The 27,311-nt window shown below is 48.7% G+C and overlaps 2 protein-coding genes across 4 annotated transcripts in view; one reads left to right on the forward strand and one right to left on the reverse strand.

The window, feature by feature from the left end:
• LOC126579771 (cytochrome P450 4d8-like) overlaps window positions 1-27,311 on the forward strand; it is a 431,039-nt gene that overhangs the window by 174,481 nt on the left and 229,247 nt on the right. The window lies entirely within an intron of this gene.
• Window positions 18,536-27,311, reverse strand: part of LOC126579774 (homeobox protein B-H1-like) — a 37,200-nt gene continuing 28,424 nt past the window's right edge. Inside the window, exon 3 of the mRNA XM_050243368.1 lies at window positions 18,536-19,261. Within this exon, the coding sequence (XP_050099325.1) occupies window positions 18,607-19,261 (655 nt within the window). The 3' untranslated portion in view covers window positions 18,536-18,606. The remainder of the gene's footprint in view (window positions 19,262-27,311) is intronic.

Below are 27,311 nucleotides of genomic sequence, written 5' to 3' on the forward strand. Positions count from 1 at the left end.
CGAAAATTGCTCAAAACATGGTATAAAAAGGTAGTGGCCAGCGATGGGCAATACTTCGATTGATGTAAATGTTCTTTTGGTATTGAAAATAAATAGTTTCAGACCCAATACATGTCTCGAAAGTAGCATAACGAAGTACTTTTCAGCTAAATGACAAGAAAAATTAACGCTCGTTGACAGTTTACTAACGGAAGGACCGTGAACAACCGGATGTGGTCACACGCATCTTGCGCAATCCCCGTGTGGTTTTTGTGATGCATAATCGCCCCCAATAAGTGCATCGCTGTCCGTAATGGCAGGGCGCGCACCGAGCGAAAGCCTCCCCTCTCCCTCCGCTTTTATGTTGATGTGATGCGCTTGTACGCCGCCGTGCTCAGTGATAATGCTTGTGAGGTGTTTTTAATTTCATATTATCTTCTTCTTCCTTCTCTTCTCTTCTCCTCGGTTAAGTTTTGCCTTTTTCGCGCGATAAGATATGCGCATTGTTTAACCGAGCAACCGCATTTCCCGGCATCATCGTTATCGTCATCATCATCAGCGTTATCATCATCGCACTCTAGGATGAACATCAATCATCGACCAACGGTGACGCTTCCGCAGCACGCGAAACTGTGACAAACAAATGAAGCACCCCTCTCTTCAACCCCCATTTCTCTCGCCAGCAACCCCCCCTTGAAATCTTTGCTTTGTTTTTCCGCCTTTTTGTTTCCCATTTTGTCTGCTTCTGCTTCTTCTTCCTCCTCTTCTTCTTCTCCTCCTCCAAACGCCAACGGAAATCTCTCATTGAGCTAAGCTAATCATCGGTGCAACCGCTAATCAGCTCACCTCATCAGCAAAGGAGGAAGCGCGAGTCCCATTCAAACGCCCCGCGCACTCCCACACATATGTACAACCGGGCGCCACCGGTGCGCAACATTGCAACATTTGCAACGGGGTGGGGTGGCATTTTTTTTTGCCACCCCGGGTGCGCTGCCAGCCGGCTTGGCTTTCTTTTCCAAACACGCAAAACACACACGCCGGCACGCACCAGCGATGCCAGGGGACAGGAAGTGAGCGATTAGTTTTCGATCACGCGTCGCGGTGGCGAGGTGGTTTTCCACGCCCGTGTGTGTTTAGGCGCCGCCTGGGAATTCCGTCGTTCCGCCGATCGCCCTTTTTACGTTAGCGGTGCAGCGGCTCACGAAACGATCTAAAAAGAAAAGAAAATTAATGTTTTATCCGGATTACGACGACACTGGGTACTGGGGATCCAAAATGTGTCATAAAACAGTAATAATTGTAAAACAAAAAAGCAAAACAAAATCATTGAAAGGTAATATTCAGCGTTAAAAAGGCGATAGAGCAGAAGTAATGTGTTGATGGGTAAAGGAATAAGTAGCTAAATAAAACAAATAAATAAGTAGGTAGGCAAACAAAGAAATAATTAAAAACTAGCTGATTTTCCCGATTTCATACGGGTGTACGGTATGGTTTTTTTTCCCTTGGTCCATCTTTCTAGCACGATATCATTTATAGCATTTAACGTGTCTATCAGCATGAGTTTTATCTTGAGGGCATGCCGGTTGTAGAAGATACTGACCAAAATAACAAGAGTTAAAATAATTAATTGACATCGATAATTTATGATCATAAACAGCAGCCAGTCCACGGTTAACTCATAACAAATCCCCCATTTGAGCAATGTGTAAGTAATGAAAGTTATCTTCGTTAAAAACAACAATTTAATGGTAACGCTAAATCCGATATGTTGTGTTAAAGATCGGTGCCAGTTGAATTCTTGTTGCTAACTGGAAAGATATGCTCTCCATTTCCAAACTCATTTTTCATTTGGCGGAAAAGCCTTGCATGCTGGCGATGTAATAGTTTGTGTCTTTACACTTTGCATTCAGACTTTACCAATCCTGCTGAGAGCGATAAACACGCAAATTGTGCCACATAGTCAACGAACTTGGATTTGGCACCTTTTTCATAAGTTGCGGTCGATGTACTGCTCTTTTCTCTCAATTTCTCTCTCTCTCTCTCTCTCTCTCTCTCTCTTTATCTGTATCTCTCTTTCTCTTTGTTTTTGGATCAAATTGGGATAAAATTACCATAGAAGGACCAAAAACCAGCTATTAAGTTAAGCTTACTATAAACCTGCTTTGAATTGCGAGGCATTAGGGAATGCGGAAGGTGAAAGAATGTAGTTAACTCCGCTTTGATGTAACCAATCAATTTAGAGACCCCAAAAGCATTGGAAATGACACCCATATTACCCTAGAAGAGATTTTAAGGATAGGGGGTTTATGGTACCCCTCCTCCCCCTTGTCTAGCAAGAACCAAACTTTATCACATGGTATCTACAGCAACCAGCACCAATTGTAAGAGGAATGGATGAATTTGCTGGAAACCCACCAAAGCTATGCATTTTTCTAACACATTGGTATTTAGGGGAGGGGGAGAAGGGAGGGAATTCCTGGGAAAAGGACCCCGAAAGCTATCATCTAGGATGATAAGCTATCTTTTTGCCAAGTGTGGTAAAGATCGGACCGGTGGATTTGGAGTGATGCGCGAACATACAAACATTGACTTGTTTTTATTTATAAGATTAGATAAATAAATAGAAAAAAGTGTATTAATTGTGGCCTGAGGAACGTCGAGACTCGAGAGCGGAAGCATTCTTGAAAGGCTCAGCATTAATGACAAGAATGAAACGAATAAATGTCACATAAAGAAATTAATAAATTAAATAAATGAATTAAATAGTTGGTAGTTGGCATCTTTTTCTTTGCAACTTTCTTTCCTTCCTCTGCTACTGTGGTACGGCGCCCACCCGCCAACCACCCTCCCCCGGTCCGGTGGGGCTCCATGCTAATCGATACACACAATGGAACAATCACCGCCCGGTGGCTTCGTCCTGCTCCTGCAGCCCAGTTCCGCCTTCCGCGACCCAAGACGCGCGACTGGCCGGGAGGGGATGGTTTGCATGCATGCGAATGGTTTGAGCGGCGCCGCTTCACCTGACCTGGGCGGCTGGTGCGGTGCGTGCACGATTGCCATTTTGACAGCCAACAAAACGGGGAAACGGTGAGCGCCGACGATGCGTGCGTGCCACGGCGCCTTCACGCCACACAACAGCCACCCCGGCAAAACACAACAAATAATAAAGCGATATGCTCATTGTGGCGCTCGCCTTTTTAAAACAGCCTCGATCATTTCATTACGCCAGCGTCGAGCTAATTGCCGCTGCATTGCCCCGTGTTGGGACGGCTGGCACCGGGTGTAATGCACCGTGGCCGTGGCAGAAGACAAACGGTGCATGTGCAGGAAGTGCACAGTCGTCGTCGTGAGCGTCGGTCGCACGTCGTAAAGTGCGCGCGGTGGCATTTATGCTCCAATTTAGATCCAATCCGAGCCTCATCCCGAGCGTGCGCGCGCGCGCGCACTTGGCAATTAGCAGAGAATGCTGCGTTATGACATGCGGCGGTTGAGGCTGTCAGCACCACGAGACACGGTGCTCCACTTTGCTTAGCATCTACATATTGCAGAAAAGAAAACATACATTGCTGTGTTTAGCTTAAAGGGGGGCTTCGGTGTTTAATTTTGTTTGTGACACATATTTCTAACATTTTTTCCTGAAAGCTGATCCTTTCAAGAGTATTGTGTAAAAGTTTTGGATCAATCGAAGCAAAACTGACAAAGATACAGCGTTTTGAAAATCCCCGTTTCATTCAAGACTCCATGCAGGTCGCTACTTTGAAGACAACGTACCGTAAAAACTGCTGCGCGGATCGATTTGACATTTTCAACACATAATCGGTACACTTTTTGTCAGGTAGCCCCGTCAAGATATCATTAAAATTCTTGATACTTTTTTTTTAAAAAAATCTTTAAAAATCGTGCTTTTAGGCAGAATCGCTAAAAGCATCACTTTTTCAACATCAAAAATCTGCCAAAACTCGAAAAATTGGAATATCAACAAAAACTCTCCTTGGCTACCTAGATAAACTTATAATCTTTCAAACGAGTATCAATTTGTATGGATTTCAGATGACCCATCACGGAGCTACGATGGGCACCGTAAAAAGTAGCATTGTGACGACTGAGGTCCACCAAAATTTGATGCCATGGATTGATTTTCCAATGAATGTTGCTCAAAACAATACCAAATATTCTTCAAAAGTTGTAGATTATTATGCCACTTACTTGAAAAAATAAATTGGCATGGTTACGTCACAAAAAATCGTCAAAAACGGGACTTTTTTTTTGGCTGGAAAAAACCGAAGCCCCTCGCTTTGTTTTCTGTGTAGTAAATCGCACAGAAAACATACATTACTTCCGCCCAAAAAAACTTACTACACTTGTGTGGTACTCTACAAATAAACACAGCACAGCATCTTCGTGCACCTTTACACAATCTCAATCTCACCGGCTGCCTGGCGGGATAAATAATTTAATTCCTTTTCAAATCGATTCCAGATCCTGCTCCTTTCGTCCAAACCACATCGCCTGCCCCAGTTCGGATGTACCAAATCGGCTTATCCGCGATCTGCGTGCGCGCCCGAAGTGAGCTTAGGTTGAGCGCTAACCAACGGTGCAGGCGGTGAAGCGTGCGGAGGCGTGCAACCACTGCCAATTACGTAACCTACACCTTCTGCTGCTGCTGCTGCTGCTGCTGCCGGTTTTAAATTTTGCATACAGTCATCGCACACTCACCAGCGACAGATTTCGTCCCCCTAGCGCGCCGGCATAATAATCGTCTGCTTCTGGCTTTGATGGCTGCTCGCAGCAGCAGCTTATTTATTTAACGTCTTACTTAAAAAGGAGCGGGGGGGGGGGGGGTAGAGGAGGAAAGGGGGAGCACTGACCGGCAGCATATGTCTCGCGACGCTCGCTACACTCCCCTGCTCCGGGATTCTGGTCGGTCACACATCTGGCGACGACGAGACGATGACGAGATGAGAAACGCACCCAGCATGCACCGCGATGATGATGATGATGATGTCCTTTTGATGTCAACTGGTAGATAAGTGAATTAGCCCTTGGAAGAGCCCGGGAAGTGGCCGTCGAAGTGAACCAGGGCAGGGTCGAAGTGAACAGGATAGACCCCTTTTTTTTCTCGCTCACCAGGAGCAGGAAATCGCGCGAACAACAGCGCGTTGTTGTTGCAGATCCCTGCAGATGGGTTGTGAGATTTGGTGTCGTCGGCAGAGGCAGTTCTGCGGTACATTTGCCCAAAGGAGTGGTTCACCTAATGGCCAAGATGCCACTTTAATCCTGTCCCACAACTATGAATGGGGCCGCCTGACAAACAATGAGCCCTGGAACTGATGCCATAGGGGATGAAATGGACGAAAAGTCAGCCAGCCATCCCTGGCCGGCTGCCAGGAAGTTGTAATTGTGGTACATCAATTGAAACAACAGCCAGGAGGGAGGGGGGGGAGAGGGGAGAGAATCGTTTCAATCGCTGGTGGAGGTAACAGAATTGAAGATGAATTCAATCAGGAAAGGGATGAATTGAGCCGCATCCGGTACAACTGACACATCCATTATGCTGCTGCTGCTGCTGCTGCTGCTGCTGTTAATTCAGCCCCAGAAATTAGCGTCGAGATGGCCTGGGCGCGTGCAACCGACGAAACCACCGGCCAAAACATACCAACCCTCTCCCGAGCTGGCTCCGTTTCACGGTTTGCCTGCACCCCCTTGCGCATCAACACCCCGCAGGGGTGATTGCGAATGTCGTCGTCGTCGTCATCATCAGCACCCCCTAGGCCGCTAGGGGTTGCAAAATGCACCCCCGCCCGGGGGCCAACCATCTAATCCATCTAAGACGACCCACATTAAGTGCTAATAAATAACAATAACAATCTCATTTAATTTCCATCACCTCGACCCGCCCTCCACGTCAGGCCAGGGATGCTGAGGGCGTCTCTTTGAGGGGTGAGGGTGGGGGGGATGAGAAAAAGGGATGCTCGGTGACGAACTCGGCTGATGCTGAACGATGACGAACCGTTTGCGACCGAGAGAGAGAGAGAGAGAGAGAGAGAGAGAAAGAGAGAAGGAGCGACAAAGTCACTTAAAGGCGCTTTCGTTCCGGTTTCTGGTTCGGTGGTTTCCGGTGCAGGGACGGCGGCGTCGGTGGCGTCGTCCAACGGCTCCCCACCGGCTCTTCTCAACCTCGCCCGTTGCGAACGCGCGTGCCAGCTAGCCTTTGTGATGCTCCGGGGTGGAACAATACTACTGCCAACGAGTGCCATCCTGGTTCTTTGCCATCTCCATATCTTTTTTCTCATTCTCTGGCTCTCTGCGGCTCTCGTTTTTTTTAGCGGAAAGTTTGAAAAACATTTTTACAAATCTTTCCTTGGAATTGCCACATCTTCGACCATTTAATTTCATTGCCTGTTTCATTAGCGGTAAATTGTCTGCTGGGAAATATTATTTCTGCTTTCTGCGTATTGATACGCGAATGCTGATGATGATTTCTTTTAATCTGGGTTTTTTTTTCCTGATGAGAGATTCAGACAGACATTGAACCAATGGCCGATGGTCAGATTGATTACCGTGGTTGACCGAATACGGTGGGTACCTGTTTTGATTACTCTCCAATGCAATGGTGACCCTTTTTTTTTTGTTTTACGTATGTTTGTTTCTTTGTCCTAATAATGATCGATAATTGGCGTGCTATCAGTGGTTGTGTGCCACCAGGGCTGCCACCACTTTTTTTAAATTACGCCAAACTAACAAGAGAGAGAGAGAGAGAGAGAAAGAAAACTCCGTGATTCAAAAACAAAAGTTTTCAAAGCCGGTGCCCATCGTAGCATTAAAACTACTGGACCGCTCGATTTGATTTTCGATCGAGTTTGAACACATAATCTCTACACTGTTTGCTAGATAGTTCCGCCGAATGTTCATAAAAAAATTCGAAACTTAAATAAAATTCACAATTATATAAAATTCGTTCTTTATGCAAAATCGTAAAAAACCATCACAGTTTCAACCTCAATAATTTCACAAAAAATCCATAAATAGGAAATGCAACAAAAACTAGCCGATACTAGCTGGATAAACTTACATGGTCTGCCGCAAGGGAAAAAGGAAATTTTCATTAGCACAATTTCTGGTGGCACCATATTAATGTGGTTATTTTTGTTTGAAAGGTACATCTTTTGACGACTTTCAGCCAAAACTTCATGTCATTTGGTCCGCTGGCAACAATGTTATTGCAATTAAAGTGACAGTATGTTTTGGTAGTCGGTACAAGCCATCTAAATTGCCAAAATGTCAGCGTAACGTTTTTCTTGCATTAGCAAATGAAGTTTGCTGAATCGGTAAGAAGATCAGGTGATTACGGGAAATGATTTATCGAAGAAAATGCTAAAAATCAGTGATACGCGTGAATCGATAAGACCGCGCATTATTGTGCCACATACTTCAATTTCTTTCCTCACGATATTCTAGCCGAAATCGACATTAAACGCCTCAAACCATCACGGTGATATACGGCAGTAACTGTTTTGCCAGTTTGTTTAGTCAATTTGAGAAAATATCGCACTTTTTTTCGATTCTCCAAGGCGTAATCATGATCTGGGCTTGACCGATATAAATGTCGTCGATGATATTTTAGGTTCGTGTTTGAAAAGCGTATCTCACTCACAAATTCCGTCACAGGATAGACAATCATCACCACCCATTTGTGGCATCAATTCGGTAAACGTTTTACCGAGGTTAAAGGCTAAACTTGATATTGGTTTTTTGTTGAATTTTCATTTTTGTACCGACTACCAAAACAATACTGTCACTTTAAGTGCAATAACTTTCCTTCCACTGTACCAAATGACATGAAGTTTTGACTGAAAGTCGTCAAAAGATGTGCCATTCGAACAAAAATAACCAAATTAATGTGCCGCCTCCAGAAATGTTCCTATGGAAAAAAGTCCTGTTTACTTTGCGACAGACCATGTATGATCTGTGAAAAGAATATTGATTTGCATACATTTCAGACTCGCGTCCATCACGCGGCTACAATCGGCACCGCTGAAAAAGTACTTTTTTACAGACATGCCTTCCTCAATTTGATGCCGCGGGTGAAGTTTCTAATAATTCGTCCCCAAAATTCGACCAAATATAGTTGAAAAGTTGTAGTTTAATATAGCATTTGCAAAAATATCGATAAGTAGACAGTTTTCTAAAAATAAATCGTCACAAATGAACCGTGTTTTGGTCCAAATCGAAAGACTTTAAGCGACGAACCCGGTTTGATCGTTGATCAACTTCAAAACTCTGTTAAAAATCCAAAAACAGGAAATATAACAAAAACTCCGCTGGGCTACCTGGATTAACTTATGATCTGGCTCGTGGCTCCAGAATGGGCACAGGGCAAAAGTACCTAAATATGAAAAGCCACGGATGAAGTTTTTAATTTAACCTTAACCCCCAAAAAGAGAACCTAATATTCTCTAAAAATGATAGTTTAACAGCAAAATCCGTTCTATCGTTCAAACAGACTCGAACAATTCTGTCAAGCAAAAAAAAAAAACAGGAAACGCTAATCAATTGCTAATCTCCGTGGTTCCAGTGAGATTCCTTTTGGGTGCAGCTAGTGACAGCACGATAGCCTGCGTTCAAAGCAAGCCCTCATTTGCAGCATCGCATTCCCATCGGGTTGCCATTGGCATCTTATCGGGGAGAATGTGCTTCAACTGCTCTAAGCTAAGAAAGAGAAAGAGAGAGAGAGAGAGAGAGAGAGAGAGAGCCTGTGTGGAAGCTGCGACATCTCCATCCGGTCTTGGGTTTGGGGGGGGGGGAGCTGAGTTAAAGTGAAGTCATAATTGATCTCCACCTTCCTTTCCCTTTAAACCTCCACCAGATTCCAGTGTAGCATGTCCACAACATTCCAAACCCACACACAGACACACACAGTTGGCAGTGGCGTGAGCGTCATATAAAACGGATCATGGATGGAATCCCAGGGCACATCCCAGGCCACGCTTTGGCCCTGGGTTATGGGGATTTGGTTTTTGGCGAGTCAGAAAAGTGTGTGGTGGTGTGTGGTGGTGGTGTATGTGTGTGTGTGTGTGTGACTTAAAACCAACATTTCTGGGGGATTTAACGCTATTATACCCAACACAATCTACCAACACTGGGCACCCCCCCCCCCCCCCTCCCCCTGAAACCAACCACGCTCCACTCACCAGACCGGAAGCCATTTTCCTCCATTTTCTCACCTTCACACGGTGCTCCAGGGTACAAGTGACACCCAACCCCTCCCCATCCCGTCCCTCTCGAGACCATCTCGAGGACTTCTTGATGCTGGCTTGCTAGGATGGGTCACCCACACGAACTCACGGTCGCCGGAGCACTCCAGCTACCCCTTTGCTCGGGATTTTCCTTTCTCGGTTCTCTCTCTCACACTCTCTCTCTCTCTCTCTCTCTCTCTCTCTCTCTCTCGCTTCTGTCTATTTGGGATGGAGCACAGGAGTTGAATGCCATTTGCATTCAGCCAACCGTAGCCGACACGAAGACTCGTCCTGTTCCGAGATTTTGGCTCCCCCCGCCTAACCCAGTGGTCCCTGATCTCCTTCTCCTCCTCATACTAGCCCCTGATTCCCTGTTCACAAGGAGTCAACCACCAAGCGCAGTCGCTTCGTGTTTCGTTCGCTTCGAAGAGCGCGAAGAGTCCCCGGAAAAAATCTCGTGACTCGATAGGGGGGCGGAGGGGGTGGGGGGCTGTATAAAGGAAGCACAAAAAAACGTCATGCCGGCTCTGCCACACCCCCTCCGGAGGAGCAGGGAGGTTGATGTCGCACGATGAAAATGCTGTCGGCGTCGGAAAGGAAGAGCGGAAAAAGCAAATAAAAGCGGAAACGGCTGCAACCGAAGGGAGCAACCGACCCGCCGCACATCCATGGGCATGTAACGCCCCATAACGGGCAACCACCCCACTTCGTCACCTCGTCTGTGCCAGCAAGGATTTTTCGTGTTTTGTTTTTTTTTTTTGGGTTTTGATATTTCCTTCACTTTGGGCATTTTCCCTTTGCACACACAGAGATAAAAAAAGAGACAAATGGAGAGAGGGAGAGAGCACTTAGTAGGTGCTGGAGTGCTTGTAGTGGATTAGTAGCAGCAACAGCAGCAGCAGAGAGCCGCCCGTGAAGGTCCCCCGATTTTGGCGATGATAGAACGGAAAGAAAGGAGAATTCAGAGGACCAAGGGTGCTCGAGAGAGAGAGAGAGAGAGAGAGAGAGAGAGAGAGAGAGAGAGAGAGAGAGAGAGAGAGAGAGAGAGAGAGAGAGAGAGAGAGGGTGATGGGGAAAAAAGAGGAAAGCGAAGCAAAAAGGGGCCTCGCGCGACCACGAAGGTGGAGAGGGATGATTCGCGCGCGCGCGCGCGCGAACTTTGCCCAATTTTCGCGGCCCCAAAAAGATACGGACAGGAGTGGAGTGGAGTGGATGATGGTGTGAATGATGATGGTTTTGCGAGCGAACAACCGACCGACCGCCCCACTGGCGTTTGGTCGTTTTTATGTGCGGTGCGTCGCGCGAAAAGGACTTGCGCGCCGCAGGAAGTGAGCTGTGGAAGGGAAGGGGCTGTGTGCGGGCGGAGGGTGCCAGGGGGAAAGATGAAAGCAATAATGACGGGAAGCGTGAATAACACCCCCTTAAATTATGTGCTTGACTAATAAACTTAGCTTCCCGCGCCCGCCCGCCCGCCCCTTTTACCACCCCTGCGATACACACAGAAGCGGATTATGGTCGTCGACACAGCCACCCCCCCCTCTTTTGCTGCTACTACGCCATTTTGCGCGCAGTATCCTTTTAGAGCCCTAGTGTTCCCTAGGAGCATTTGATCACTTCTATTTCCTTCTTTTTTCTCTCTCTCTCTCTCTCACTCTTTCTCCGTGTCGGTTTCGCACCCTCACTTTAATCCCCTTTTCGCTTCCGATTAAAGAGCAATTAAAGAGACAGAGAGGGACCGGGGCTCGTTCGTTCCCCTTTGGATTTTTTTTTCCGGTTTTCCACTCCACTCTTTCCGGCACACAGATCAATCGAGATGCGTTCCACGTATCAACACATCTGTCAATCCGGTCAATCAATCCGGCACATCTACATCCCCCAGCATATGAGTCCTTTTCGTGCAACAAAATAATAAAAAGAAAAAAAAAAGCAGAAGGACGGTGCGAAACGGGCAGAGAACGGAAACCGTGCCGAGAACACAGAATAATTGATATTTGATGATATCGATACATAACTTATTTACGCACTCATACACTCAGAGCGCTGTAGCCTGTCGTGGCGCGTTGCGGTGGCGGCAAACATAAAAGAGCGAGAAATCCTCAAATTTATCGATTGTTGGGACCATTAACGTCAGCAGGCTTATGACGCAAGCGCACGCGGCAGGGGAGAACAGAAGGGAGGGTTGTTTCTTTTGAGACGGGAGCGAGGGGGAGGGGGATGGTTGGGGCGTGATCCGTGTGGTGTGGGTCCCGTCGGTCGCTGTTGCTCCTTCGCATTCCTTTCGCTCTCGGTTTCGGTGCCGTGTGGACTTCCTATTAAACTTTAACATACCAACCACCCCGGTGGGGGAGGCAGGGGGTGCACTATTCCCAGCGGAACCTAGAACCGTGTACGCGTTACACAGGGTGTCGTCGGCAGCGTTGTCGTTGAGAGCGTCATTTGTTAGCTGATTAATTAGGTTACGCCTAATTAGGTTCCACTCACTTTCGATGCCCCTTCCTCCCTTCTTTTTCTCTCTCTCTCCCTCTCTCTCTCTCTCTCTCTCTCTCTCTCTCTCTCTCTCTTTCTCTTACACTCAAACGCTGCAGCAGAACGGATCCGAAACACCTTCTTTGTGTTTTTTTTCCTGCTTCTGTTCAACGCATCGCATCGATCCTAGATCACTGGAACGGGGTGGCTAGGGAGCAGTAGTGGTCTAAATACCGCCGTTGCCCGTGGGGTAGCACACATGAAATGTGTCTTAAGCGATGAGTGGCTTCGGTATTTAATTTTTTTTAATTAACACGTGGTTTTTAACATTTTTTCCTCAAAGCTGATCCTTTCAAGAGTATTGTGTAGAAGATTTGGATCAATCGAAAAAAAATTGACAAAGATACAGATTTTTGAAAATCCGCGTTTCATACAAGACTCCACACAGCTCGCTACTTTGAAGTCATCGTACCATAAAAACTACTAGGCGGATCCATTTGACATTTTTAACACATAATCTGTACACTTTTTGCCAGGTAGTCCCGTCGAGATTTCATGAAAATTGTTGATACTTTTTTTAAAAACAAATCTTTAAAAATCGTGTTTTCTGGCAGAATCGCTAAAAGGACTACTTTTCGAACTTCAAAAATCTGCCAAAAATCGAAAAATAGGAAATTCAACAAAAACTCTCCAGATAAATAAATCAGTAGATCAGTAGATAAATCTTATAATCTTTCTAACGAGTATCGATTTGCATGTTTCTTATCACCCATCACGGAGCTACGATGGGCACCGCAAAAAGTACCATTGCGACGACTCGCCAATCAAAATTTGATACCAGGGATGAATTTTCTAGGAAATCTTCCCCGAAAGAGAACTAAATATTGTTCAAAAGTTGTAGTTTAATATGTCATTCATTTGAAAAATGTTAAGTTGATTGGTAACGTCACAAAAACTCGTCAAAAACGGGCCTTTTTTTAGACCAAAAAAAAGACCAGAAATTACCAAAGTCCCACCCCCTTAATAGCCTTTCTTGTCTCAAAAAAAAAAAACAGTTGTCACATCAAACGGTTACTGACGAGGTTGAGGGTGCTATGGGACGAGGGTTGGGTATAATGTTGCCCGGGCGCGTTAACAGATGTTGTTGCTGTCGTTGACACACACTAGGGTGAGGGCACAGGTGAGCCTGATCAGCAACCAACCAACCAACCAACCTCCCTATGCTGCGTGCATATGTGAAGTGACAAAGCATAATTATTTTTTTTTTTCGGGGGGTTTTTGGGGGGTAACGATCAACGACGCATCAACGAGACAAGGGACAGGGACGAAGAGCTCACCTGGCGAAGCTTTCGGGGCTGTAAGAATCTCCAGCGAAGCGCGATGTGCCAGAGCGCCACAGGAACATAGATCGCCTCGTCGGAGACAGCTGTCAACAACGGTGTGCTGCAATGCCATGCGACGAACGGTGACGATCTGATCGATGACGCGGTGCTCATGACGGATGGGTGGCGCCGAACTGTTCCAGGTTGCTGGCAGGAATCACGACCGCACCCACGAAGCGAACTAGTTGTTCCCAGCAGTAGTAGCAGCAGCAGCAGCAGCAGCCCCCTCTAACTACTGTACTGTACTGCTCCATTATTATTTCATTCACTACACCAATTAATTAGAACCATCTGCTGGCGCTGCCGACCACAATTGGTGGTTCGGAAATCGAAGGCATTAAAAACAGAGGGTAGGGTGGGGGAGGGGGGAGGCGGGGAGTGGAAAGGCTTGGGGGAAGGTGATGATAAAGTGGAGCATAGTGTTAATGTTAAGTGTGCTTTGTTTCGTTTCATTTATTTATTAATCTTATTACCGGCACCTTCCGGCCAGCGGTGGCTATCCACTTCACCCCTCTCGTTCATCCCTCACTTCATCCCCTTCGCTTGGTAGTGTGAGAGATAATTAAAGAGAGCGAGAGAGAGCGAGAGAGAGAGCGAGAAATAAAGGAAAAGAATAAGGGAGTATAGATTGCGGAAGGGTTTGGAAGGATGTGCAGTGCGGACGGGGGGTGGATGTGTCCCGTGGGTGCTCTCACCCGCCCCGCCCCCCCCTTTTTCGGAGAGTTTAGGCCCATCCCTAGCACCCAAGATGGCGGTTTTTTGATGGAGAGCTTGAGCCAACACGTTAATTGCTTGTTACCGCCGCTGCGCTAATTACCCTTGATTTGATGCCATCACCTTCGCGCCTACCGCGAAGCCTCCATTCTGCCCTCCCCCCTCCCCCTCGCTTGACACCAAATCTCACACACATCAGCTGCGTTTCCCAATTTTATAGCTTTCGTTATTTCTGGACCCCGAGCGGTCCGCACGCAACATTGCTCCACCGGCAGCTGCCTTTTCGGAAAAGGGTGCGTCCGTCCCCTTCTCCTCATCCTCCTCCTGCAAACACACACCCAGGGGGGGGGGGGGGAATTTGAGGTTTGTTGATTGAAATAATTAACCACCGCCTGCTGCTGGTAGTGATTGGGCCGCCAGCGCCTCACCGGTTCGGAATCGGTTTACGATCACTGGGCTGGTGCTGGGAAATGCCCTCCCTCCCGCCACAAAGGGGGTTCCACGACGAAAATAAAAATCTCGAAAACTGGTTGGTCACTTACGGGGGGACTTCGGTATTTAATTTTTTTCTGACACATGTTTTTAATATTTTTCCCTGAAAGCTGATCCTTTCAAGAGTATTGTGTAAAAGTTTTGGATCAATCGAGGAAAATCTGACAAAGATACAGATTTTTAAAAATCCGCGATTCATACAAGGCTCCATGCAGCTCGCTACTTTGAAGAGCGTTTCCCTAAACCAACGTTTTCAAAGTTGGTAGCCATCGTATTATAAAAACTACTGGGCCGATCGATTTGAAATTTTTTACACATAATCTGTACACTCTTTGCCAGGTAACCACATCAAAAGATCATTAAAATTGTTGATACTTTTTTTTTAACAAATCTTTAAAAATCGTGTTTTTAAGCGAAACGACAAAAAGCATCACTTTTTCAACTTCAAAAATCTGCCAAAAATCGAAAAATGGAATATCAACAAAAACTCTCCAGAGCTACCTAGATAATCTCATAATCATTCTAACGAATATCGATTTGTATTTTACTGATGACCCGTCACGCAGCTACGATGGGCACCAGAAAAAGTGTCTTTTCGAAGACACGACTGCCTAAATTTGATGGCATTGATTAATTTTGCAAAGAATGTGGCTCAAAACAATACCAAATATTCTTCAAAAGTTGCAGATTAATATGTCATTTACTTGAAAAAATGCAGTTGAATGGTTGCGTCACAAAAAATCGTTAAAAACGGGCCGTTTTTGGCCCGAAAATACCGAAGTCCCCCCGTTAACTCGCGCTCTGCGTGCTGCTGCGTGCGTCGTCGCAGGCAGTGTCGGGAACAGTACCATGGTAATCGAAACCCATCAATGCCCAGGCAGGGTCAGGGGTCAACCGGAACTGAGTGCCAGATACGACCAGGAATCGCGGAAGTGTCGTGATCTGCAATCTTTATCACTCTTTTTCGTTCGCCTCCGTTCACGGTTGCATTTCGAGAATGCGATCGCTGTGGCTTCTTTCCTCGTGTTTCCCCTGTTCTTCTTCTCGGCAAGTCTTTTTTTTCTTCTTCTTCTTCAATTGGAGCAAACCGCCGCGGCGCTAACGATCCGCGGCCACATCCGTTAATTGGGCTGTTTAATGACAATCAATTAAGAGTTGGGGTGTGTGTTTCGTCCATTTATGTGAGTGTCACTCAGGGGGAAGGGGGGGGGGGGATTCACCGCTCGCTCGAGCGCTTTTCAATGTTGCGCTTGACGAGTTTCCGTGACGTCGCACGCTCGAACCACGAACACAGACAGATCGAGAGAGAGAGAGAGAGAGAGAGAGAGAGAGAGAGAGAGAGAGAGAAAGAGAGAGAGAGAGACGGAGCGGAGAGTTTGGCGATGGATTTGCTCAAAAAAACTCGCCAACACCCGGAACAACCTGCGAAGGAAAAAAAATGGGGAAAATGGGCCATCTCAATCTTCAATCCCAAGGACAGACTTTTCGGATCGCCGTTTTTTTTTTGTTTTTCCTTTTCCCTTTCTTTCACGGACCGGTGTGTACCACCAAACACCCCAAAGTCAACGCCTTTTCGCTAGTTTTTTAGCGCTCCGATTGTTCATCGATAGTTTTTATTTTCACGATAAAAGTTTTGTTTCCATCTCCATCACGCTGCTGCTTGCCGCAACGCACGCACGCATGCACGCACGCATGTACCGGAAGGATGCACTGGGTGGGGGACTCAGAGTAGATTGAAAGCAAAGTCAATGGGGAAATTGGGAGAGAGGAGGGGGAGCCATGCCTTATTTTCGATCATTTTCCTGCGCCAAGAAACGAAAACTTCCCTGCCAGCTAGTTATCCTTCAGATTTCATTTCTCTCTTTATCGTTCTCGCGCTTCGCTTTCGCGCTCTTTGTTTTCTCCTTCTCCATTGCCGATCCTCTCAAGGACGTCTTTGACTGTTTACTGTCGATTTCGCCCCATTCCCAAGGGATAGGTGAAAAAGGGTAGAAGAAGGTAGGGAAGGATGGGGATGGAAACGTGCTATTTACAATTCCATAACTATCTAGAAAGCAAAACACCACTCCACTCTACACGCCTTTTTTCGCAGCAGCGACACAATTCTTTGATTTGACGAGTTTTTTTTAGTTGTTTTCTGCTCCCCTAATCTCGAGTGTTTCTTTCCATTTTTTCCTTCGCTTTCGCTTTGTTTAGTTCTTTCTCTGCGGCTCTTCCGCTCCTATTGTTTGCTGTTTCTACTGCTGCTTCTGCTGCTGCTGCTGCTGATGCCAAACGGCAGCCGCCAGCCGCCAGTGTTACGTTTGCGTTTTGCTTATCAAGTGAAACGGTCAGGAAACGATATATGTATGTTTATGTACGTAAACGTGTACTTTGCATGGGTGTTTATGTAGATAAACATACACATATACTCACATTAATATGTATTTTTATATATTTATGTATATATATATATAATTTTCAATGACTTACGCGCTAGTTTGAAGTGTCTAATCTTCACTTAAATATTACATTACTTCCTGTGTATGTTTTGGGTGTGCCTGTCTGTCTGTGTGTACGTGTCTGTGTGTGTCTTGTCGTTAATGTATATTTTGTTAAGTACCTTTGTTGTGATGTCCGTTTTTTTGCCATCCACACTGTTGCATGCGTCGCCGCGATTCGCGCATTGCGCCTATACCCTTCTTTACACCACTGTTCGCTTCTCTCTCTCTCTCTCTCTCTTTCTCTCTCTCTCTCTCTCTCTCTCTCCTTGTGTTTTCCTGTTTGCTTGCTGTTTTTGTTTTTTTTATCTTTTCATTGTCTTTCGCTTATACAACGATACCGCGCGCCACCACACACCAACCCAACCGTGCCCGATCTTTCATGTGAGGAGCACCCTTAAAGTGTCCTTAAAGACACCCCTCACTGTCCTGTTAGGAGTGAAGAGAGGAGACGCGCGCAGCGAACGGAAGCAACGTAGTCAACAGTCGTCAGCCGTCTGTCACAAATGCACCAAGTGCACCGCCAATTACCGACGGTACTCAGTCCTGGTGGGGTGGGTCAACCGGAACGAGACAGCAGCAGGAGCGGGCCAGGAGAGAAGAAGAAAATAATAATAAAAAAAAACACATGCACAGCTTGTTTGCTGTTTGTTGTAATTGTTTTTGGGATCAGGAAGCTGATAAGTTGCGGTGGTTTTTTAGGTGGCAGAAGTGAGGAGCATTATTCTGTGCCACCGTTGCGCTTCATCCCCCTTCAACCCCCTTTCAACCGCCACGAAAGCAAATCAAACCACTAAAATACACCGCGACAATGTGGATCGCGACACTAAAAAGCGACAGACACACGCACACAGACATACACACTCACACTCACGTACACATACAGAAGCAGGCGGCAGGCCATGAGACCGCGGTGTTGGATTTCACGGTGCCGTCGTTGTTTGTTTGTTGGGAATTAAATAATTATCCTCCGAAAATGCAATTAACATAAATTAAGATTATTTGTTAATAATTTCTTAACCTCGCGCTTTCGCGCTTCTGCCACACCTGGTGCGGTGTGTCTCCGTTCGCCGCTCACCATGTGAGAGAAAAAGAGAGGGGGGATGAGAAGGGGGACGAAGAAGCGGAGAGGGTGCGAGCAAGCGACGACGACGACGGCGACGACGACGAGCTGGAATTTATTGCCGAATTTATCAACGACACGACCGCTCGCCCGCCGCTCGCCAAAAATTAACCACCAATCGGGCACACATAACATACCGACCGACACCGTGACACATACGGTCACACTGTATATACTATATTATTAACGAGTATTTGTTTTTTTTTCGCACATCCCACGTCGGTTGTGCGTTCCTCTTTCCCCCTCTCTCTCTCTCTCTCTCTCTCTCTCTCTCTCTCTCTCTCTCTCTGTGTGTTTCCCTTTGCTACCCCTTGCTACCCCGCCCTTTCGTTGCTCGCTAAGGCTCTGGTTCTGTCCAAAAGATTTGCCCAAAAAAAAAAGGAAAAAAAAGTAGTATTTGCGCTCGTCTGTATGTGTTTGTTTGCGGCTTGGTTTGGTGTTGTCCCCGTCCAGTCGTCCTTCGGCTACCAGCTAATCTTTGACCAGGCCTCTCACCCTTAAGTACACACCCTTCAACTGCACCCCCTCCCCGCTCCCTTCTTTCACTCTTTGCCTGGCGACGAAGACGATGACGAAGGGAAGGAATGGGAACGGGGTTTTAAGGGATGCGATGCAGAGGTGGGAGGATGGGGAGTGGTGGGGTGGCGGCGGCTGGGAGCGGCGATGTGATGGCGAGGTCACCGGGAGTGGCGGGATGGGTGGCCACCGGGCCCCAGGCTGTCCCCGTGTGTACCTCAGACTTGGATGTTCTCCTCCTCGTCCTCGCTGTCGGGCGGGTTACTCTCGGTGGACCGGCCCGGCGGGCTGCCCGGGTTGAGCGTGGGGCTGGGGGTGCGACGGGTTTGACTACTTATGCTATTGTTGCTACTGCCACCACCACCATTGTTGTTGTTGTTGTTGGTGCTACCGTTGTTGGTGTTGTTGGCGCTACCAGCACTGCCACCACCACCAGTGACCGATACCGGGGTACCGGCCCCATCACCCCGGCCCGGTTGACCGACGGAACTGGCGGCGACGGCGGCGGCGGCGGCCGCCTGCTGCTGTTGCGCACTGCTCGCCTGGTAGTAGCTGCTGAGCGTCGACAGGGAACTGGAGGCGGACAGGTGCGGGAACGGTCCGCTCGGACCGGGGATCGTGTTGAGCGTACCGAGCCCCGGCACCCCCGGGTAGATCCGGTACGGGAGGGGTTTCTGGAGGGCGGCGGCAGCGGCCGCATGCCGGTAGTACGCGTCCACCGCACTCTGGGGCGTCCCCGGTGGTCCGGATGGGGTCGGGTACGGCCAGCCACCGATGTACGGTGGGCCACCGTACAGCCGCTGGAAGGCCGCATAGTTACCGGCCTCGGCCAGCAGCTCCAACCCAACCGCCGTCTGTCGTTTCCACTTCGTTCTGTGTGGGTTGAGAGAGAGAGAGAGAGAGAGAGAGAGAAAAGACGATTAGTGTGTGTTGGCTGGAATGCCCTTCAAATGACTCTCATCAACCGCCCCCCCCCCCCCCACCCCCCACGGGGGTGCTACTGCGCTCCCTTGATGTTTCACTAAACGTTTACACAGGACAGGACGAAACGCTCACAGTCATCCAGGCGATCCCAATTGCGTATGCACCCTCGCCAACCCCAAGCGAGAACGAGAGGGCGGTCAACCCTTAAGCTGCACCTGATTAGAAGTCAATTCCATGCAGCACTGCAACCCCCCCCCCTCCTGTGAGACCTCTCGGCAGTGCATCCGGTGCTGACATGGGCCGGGCTGGGCACTGGACACCGGACACGCACCTAATGAGCCACCCCTAGCGTCCGACAGAGGGTGCAAAAGCCACAGGGGATGGTATCCAAGACCTGCTGCTGCTGCTGCTGGCCACGCCAGAATGCGTCCCAGCCTAATTATTCTGGGAACCACTTTGGACCGGACCTTAATTGCCAGGCTCACAGCATTCCCCCCCCCCCCCCCATCCCCCCTGGGGGGGGGTGTAATCAGGGGAGTTGTGGTCCACACCACCCCATTCACCGTCGTCGTCGTCGTCGTCGTCGTCGTCTTCGAGAGCAACTCGCTTCCGTTGTTGCTGCGCTGCGAGAGCTCGGGGTGAGCGGAAATGGACCGTGAAATGAAAACGCGAGCCTAGCGCGCCACACAACGCAGCAACAACAACACACTGGCCCGTGTGCCCGTACCGCGGCCGTTATCGGTGCGGAGGATCACACTTACCAGCCACCCCGACGGAGCAAGCGAGCGAGCGATGCGGCTTGGGCTTGCGTGCGTCAGTACAGAAAGAAGGGGTAGGAGGGTGGGAAAGGGGAGCAGCCGAGTGTTGTGTGTGCTGCGAGTGAGTGTATGTGTAACTGCCAACCGCTAAACGGTTGAATTTATGAAACAATATGTTCCACTCGATGGGCACCCCGGGCGCCTCCGAGTCGTCGTCGTTGTTCCGGTGAACCGGCGACCGGTGAAGCTTCGGAGTCTTTCCATTTTCAGAAACGCGCAAGCTCAAGCAAGCACCTCAGCCCCATTAGCGCGCATTGACGCGCCTGTCAGAAACGTTTGAAGGGAGAGAGAGAGAGCACGTGAGAGAGAGAGAGAGAGAGAGAGAGAGAGAGAGAGAGAGAGAGAGAGAGAGAGAGAGAGACAGTGTGCTTGCTTGCGTCTGGGATCGAGGATGATGATAAATTGGAAAGCTCCCGGAAATCCCCTCCGGATCTTCGTCTCGATCTCGCTGACAAACACTCGCTCTCCGGCGACTATTGGCATCTCAATTTGGAGCGGATTAACGACGACGACGACGACGACGACGATGACGTTTTCCCGCGGGACTATTAATCAAAACAAGGGCGCTTCAGTTCGGGGTTGAAGTGAGCGAGTAATGCACACACACAGGAGACATGAGACAAGAGGAGGAGGAGGTGGAGAAGAGAAAAAGGTCACCAAGGCGTTAATCCACCTTTTCCGCTGCCGGCAGGACGAAACACCGTATGGTACGGTGTTCCGGAAAGATGGAAAAGATGACCTTTTTTTCTTTTCTTTCTTTTCTTTTTTGCTTTTTCCTCCCCAACGTTGGGTTTCGCTTCACTGCGCCCGCCCGCCCTTCCTATGCCTTGCTTTCTTCCCTTTTCTTCGCTTTTCTTGCGTTTCATCTTGAGGTCTTTTGTTGGGTTTGCCTGCCCTGCCCTGCCCTGCCCTGCCCTGCCAGCGCCTCGTTTCATTCGATTCGATTTCTTGTTCTCCCGTTCTGTTGCTGCTCGCACTCGCCATCGTCGTCATTTCTTAATTGCTTCCGGCGAAGATTAAAACATCTTAAGAGGCGAGAAGTGGAAGATTAATTAAAAAGTTATGATTGCAAAAATGTGCTCTCCGTTCCCCGTTACCGAGCCGCCTCTCGGCCCTCTCTCTTCCTCCCGGTCGGGTGCGGTCCGGGTTTGACTTTCCTTCCCTCCCTTCCTCCCTTTTTTTTAGGGGTTGCTGGGGTTGCCTTTTTTTCTTTTGTTCTGTGTTTTTTTCTTTCTGGTTTTTAGTGGGCTCCCGGGACGAAGTTGCGCTCGCTGGCGCTGGCGCTGGCACCCGGGCACAATAAGGGTAAGGGTCCAGTTGACTTTCTGGCCCTCCTGGTCTGGACAGCTTGTGCGATGCGCCACCGATTCCTTCCGAGAACGTCACCCAAACGAAGCAAACCGAGCACCGACGAGCGTACGATGGACGTCATTTTGTAACGTCACAAGCGCATCCCCATCCCCATCATCGAGCGGTGCTTGAAACAATAGACCAATCCAAGGGAAGCTACCCCCCCGTGCGGGAAAATCCTCCGCTAACAGCCAATCAAGCGGAACCGGGCAGAGCTGGCGCGGGAGGCGCAGGCGCGGTCGTGCGGATCAGGACAACCCTCATCCCCATCCACCCCCTCCCCATTCACGTCGGCAGTCGTCGCCGTCGCCGTCACCGTCGCAGCCACCCTTTCTGCCGCGAGCCCGTCTTCCAAGGGAATACGAAACCCGGTGGAGGGGTGGGGGGTTGGTTTGGGGGTGAACCTTTCGTGCTAACCCTCGCACAGAGACGCGTCACGACCGCGGCCGGCCGGGCCCGATTGCAAGATGGCGCATGTAAATGAGTCCTCGGAGCTGGCGAGCAAAACGGTTCACTTGTACCAGAAGGAAGGAAGAAGGGGGTGGGACGGGGTGGTAATAAGGCAATTGCGTGTTGCCTTGGCACACGGCAGCGGGTGCACCACAAATTGCCAATCGTCGGACCATCGTCGGACCAGCGTCGTCGCCGCTTGGCGTGGGGTTCGTTAGTCCGGCCAGAAAATGGCGCTTATCGGTGCCATCTCGGTGCTCGAGATCCCGGGGAGGGGGGGGGGGGGGGGTTGGAAGGGGTTGCTAACAGGCAGTTTGCGCTGCTGCCCGTGCTGCTGCGTTTTGCGCTGATCGTTTCGCTCGTGATTTACAAATCGTGCCAAAACGGTTCCGTCACCGACTCCGCAACCCCCCGTTCTTGGCCATTTCCCCGGCGATTCTAGGGACCCGGGGGCAATTAGGGGCGCTTTACCGCCTCACTCTCTCTCTCTCTCTCTCTCTCTCTCACTTAGTCTCACGGTAACGGCGTGCAGCGCTGCGCAGCGTGAGAACCTGGTTACTGCAGCCGATCGGCCAGACCGGGCAAGCCCCACAAGCAATACAAAATGGTGTACCTCATCACGGGGTTGGGGGGGTTGGTTTGGGGGTTTCATTCGCTAATTAGTCACCTCCTGCACCCTCACAGATCCTGCGACGTGCCCTTTAACGCACCTGATCCACCAGCACCAGCACCAGCACCAGCACCAGAGTAATATCAAAAGGGTGCAGAATGGTGTTGGGGAACCGATCCGGCTCAATCATCCCTTAACGGGTCAACCGGCACGAGTAATACGATCCGGTCGTTCCGATCGAGCAGCGAGGCGCACCGAGGATCTGATCTCCGCTGATCCGGTGTCAATTTGCGTGACATTCTCTCCCCTCATTCAACCCCCCATTTTCACCCCCGCCTCCCTTCTCGCCCCCCCCCAAAATGGTCGCGTAATCCGATCGCGCGACCGAGCGAGCGCCGTGCGAAACAGCGGCCACCGGATTGGCCGGATCGGATCGAGCGCGCGATTCTCACGACGACGACGACGACGACGACGACGATGGTGCTCCAAGCTCCTGGGAAAGATGGTCCTGGCCTGGTGCGATGGGGTGCGTGAAATTCGAAGCTTCCCCCCCCCCCCCCTCCCACCACCCGGGCGTGCTCTTCCGGTCCCCGGGAGAGTTAGGAGGTGACGGAATCCGCGCTGGAAGCTCTCACGAGGCGCAACGAATCTGTGGCCGTGACGCGAGCGCCCGTTTTTTTTTTCTTTTTTTTTTTCGTGTGTGCCCGGACTTCCGGATAAACCGTAGCCGAGCCGGCTCCGAGAACCACCAACCGAACCGTCGCTAACCGGCCGACCGAGCCGTAACCAATCCAACCGACGATAGTGTTCCGCCTGGCGTGGCGTGGCGTGGCGGGGTTGTTTGCTTTGTTTCGATTTCTGATCACACACATTAACTCAATTACTCTGTCACACAGCTACCCGCTTCAGAAGAACCACCACCCCTTCGCGACGGGAGGGGTTGGGGTAATTTGGTCGCTTGGTTAGCTTGTTGTAACAAGCGATCAGATAAGGGGGGAGAGAGAGAGAGAGAGAGAAAAGAAAGAGACAGCCAAGTACCACTGCAACCCCATCTGTAAATTCTTACATTCTATGAGCAGGATCGGGTCGTCAACGCCAACGCCGCGGCGAGCGAACATTATGTTGTCAACCTTGCATCGACGCATTAATCAATCTAACTGCACTGTAATCAGTACGATCTGCTACTGCTGCGGTTAGGGGGCAGGGGGTGACATTATCATCCCCTAACTTTAAAAAGGGGCTCTGCCTTTCAACCCCTTTCTCTGCTTCTTCTTCGGTGAGTGCAATTGGAAGGACCGTTGCACTTTGATTGCACAACACACAGAGCAGTGCGTCTGTGGGGGGGGGGGGGGGGGGGGGGGGGGGGGGGGAGAAAATGTCATCCACAGCAACCCCCTTCTCTTTTGATACATCAATCAGCCGGCGGTGTGGAATGCAAATTATGTAATTTCAGCTCTCTTTGCTTTATTGGTTCGACTCCACTCTCCACTCTCCTCACGCCTCCATCCCCATTCCGTGTGTGTTCGATTGTTGATTTACCCCTCCAACCCCCGGCGAGGAGGTGGGGGGGGGGGGGAGGGTTGAGCAAAATGGTTATTTGAATTATCATTACCGAGAACCTCGTCACAAACCCCCACCCGCCCCCGGTTGATTGCCGAGCGCAAAGCGGTCTCCGTTTCACTACCGGCTCCGGGTCCCCCCCCCCCCCACCTGGTGCAACCTGTCTTGCTTTTTCTCGGTTCCGGCCACCACTTTTTCATCAGCATTGTGGAAGCGCGGTCCTCTCGTGTCCCGATTGATGCATTGATTTGTCGGGGTTTTTTTTTCTTGTGTGGCTTTGTGGCTTACGTTATCGTCGTAATGGTGGACGGTGAGGTGGCTGGAGTTCGACAGCTGGTCAGTCTCCCTACTACCCTTCCTACCACTTCCTAGGCCGTACTCTCTTTCTCTCTCACACGCGCTCTCTTTCTAGTGCTTTAGTTTGTCACATCACAGAAATTTCTTCAGCGGATATCATTTTTTTGTGAATGCTAAATGCTTTTCAAGAATATTGTGTAACACTTTTTGGATCAATCGGATCGCATTTGGATCAATTGGATCGATCTACAGCATTGGTCGATAAAATAGCAGCGCTGATAAACGAATTTGTTTTTAAAGTAATATGAGCTTTTTAAATAAACCACCGTAATAATAGTGTAATATGCAAGAGATTTGCGTATTTTTATAATAGTTTGGAGGAGCGAACACACGTTTAATTTTCAATGAGTTGGATTATTTGAAGGATTGTTGGCATCAAGCTGGTGTGGCCTCAAACGTGTGATAACCAACGAAAGCAAAAAATACCACAAAGTGCATTCGATTGCATGATGATTTGTTAAAAATATATCCCATGTTCCCAAGTGGAAATACGATTCAGAATGTCTTCAAAAGCGACAAAAACATCGCGCAAACTGTGTGGATAGGTAGCCCGAACGACGAAGAACTTGTTTTTATCCGTGACATTAAGGGGGGACTTCGGTATTTAATTTTTATTTGTGACGCATGTTTTTAACATTTTTCCCTGAAAGCTAATCCTTTCGAGAGTATTGTGTAAAAGATTAGGATCAATCGAGGAAAAACTGACAAAGATATTGATTTTTGAAAATCCGCGTTTCATACAAGGCTCTATGCAGCTCGCTACTTTGAACAGCGTTTCCCTAAACCAACGTTTTCAAAGTCGGTGCCCATCGTACCGTAAAAACTACTAAACTGATTGATTTGAAATTTTTAACACATAATTTGTACACTCTTTGCCAGGTAGCCCCGTCGAAATATCATTAAAATTGTTTATACTTTTTTTTAAACAATTTTGTAAAGCTCGTTGTCTATGGCAGAATCGCAAAAGCATCACTTTTTCAACTTCAAAAATCTGCCAAAAAACGAAAAATTTGAATATTAACAAAAAATTTCTTGCACTACCTAGATACACTTACAATCTTTCTAACCAATATCGATTTGTATGTTTCAGATGATCCGTCATGTCGCTACGATGGACACCGTAAAAAGTAACTTTTCGTCGACACGCCTACCAAAATTTGATGCCACGGGTTCATTTTCCAATGAATGTTGCTCAAAACATTACCAAATAGTCTCCAAAAGTTGCAGATTAATATGCCATTTATTTTCATAAATAAAGTTGAATGGTTGCGTCACAAAAAATCGTCAAAAAAGGGCCTTTCTTTGGCCCGAAAACACCGAAGCCCCCCTTAAGAATGCAGCGGTGAACATTTGGAAGAAAATGTGGGCTATGGTAAACGCTGCTTGATCGGAAATACAAATCAATTCCCGCCCCCCCCCCAAAGGAATTTGAATAACAGAATAAAGATGTCCAATAGGTTATCAAGGACAACAAACACCCTGTGTAATCCTAAGAACTACCAACGCCAGATATGTGTGATTTTAAGGAAATGCTATAAAATGTGACCCAGAAACAGATTTTAAAATGATTTTTTTTCCATTTGAATGAGTTTGTTAGCTCTGCTATTTTATCGACCAATACCGTATGTTAATGCCACGGGTAAAGTGTTTCATAAATCCTCTCCAAAACCAACCACCAAACAATCTTAAAAAAAACAAAAATTATGAAGTTTACCAGAAAAAGAATAAACAAACTCGTCAAAAATAAGTCCGCGTTGAACTCATGTAACCGTTAGCGAGTTTTTCACCAGCTAGCGTCGGGTTGTCGGCGCGCAAAGGGGGCGCAATCGATTCATTTGTGTCACAAAGCAACCGACACCCGGGGGTCTACACCAGTGATTAATCGCGAGCGAATGTTTGTGAGTGTCTCGGTGTATGTGCGCTAATGCTGTCAACAATCCTCAAGCTTGTTTCAACTGTCAAATCTCGATCTGTTTTCAGTTTCAGATTTTTTTTCGGTTCACCCATTTTCCATCCCATCTCCTCTCTTTTCTCTCTCTCTCTCTCTCTCTCCCTTTCTAGCACCCTGGCTGCTGGATCTTCCGTTGCTAAAGGCAGCCAGGGGAAGGGGAAAAGGTCATCACGAGACACAGCGCAAGGGCCCGCCAGTGGTCCCGGCAGGAGCGGCCATAAATTGTGGCCGGGCGAGCGCGCGCTAGCGCGTGTGAAGTGCTGGCCACCCTCCCCTCCCCTCCCCTTTCGTCTCATCTAGCGTAGCTCGCTAATTTGAATTTGATTTATCGACGGCATCGTCTGCCCGTTTGCGTCCACGATTGCGACCGCAAAACCGGAGCAATTAGAGGAGGGCTCGCGAACCCGGATAGGTCCCCGGGGGGTGGCATACGAGAGCGACGGGAAGTTGGTGAAGATGCAGATGCAGCACTGCCATCATCATCATCATAATCATCGTCGTGGTCGTCGCGTTCTCACGCATTGGCGCTTGCGGTGGTTACACACCCGCACTCGAACATCCCCCCTCTGCACCACCCCCCCCCTCCCCCACCCCTTTGTGTGCGTTGGTAATTAGAAAGGATGCGCTCGGTGCTCGGTGGAATAGGAAGTTGCCCCGCGTATGCTGCTGGCACCGTAAGCGCGTTCAGTTTTCTCTCCGTTCGCGTCCGTGGCTCTGGTTTTTTTTTCTTTTTGGTTGCGGGATGCGAGCACTGGCAGCAGCAAAAAAAAAAAACTATAAAATAAAGTTTTTCCATCCCACAAACACACACACTCGCACACGCGTGAGGCATGCACATGGTCATAAAAAGCAAATTAACAGCAAAACTAACAAATTTATTCATATTCATGCTCGGGTCATAAA

Source organism: Anopheles aquasalis, chromosome Y (assembly GCF_943734665.1).
Source record: "Anopheles aquasalis chromosome Y, idAnoAquaMG_Q_19, whole genome shotgun sequence".
Lineage (NCBI taxonomy): Eukaryota > Metazoa > Arthropoda > Insecta > Diptera > Culicidae > Anopheles > Anopheles aquasalis.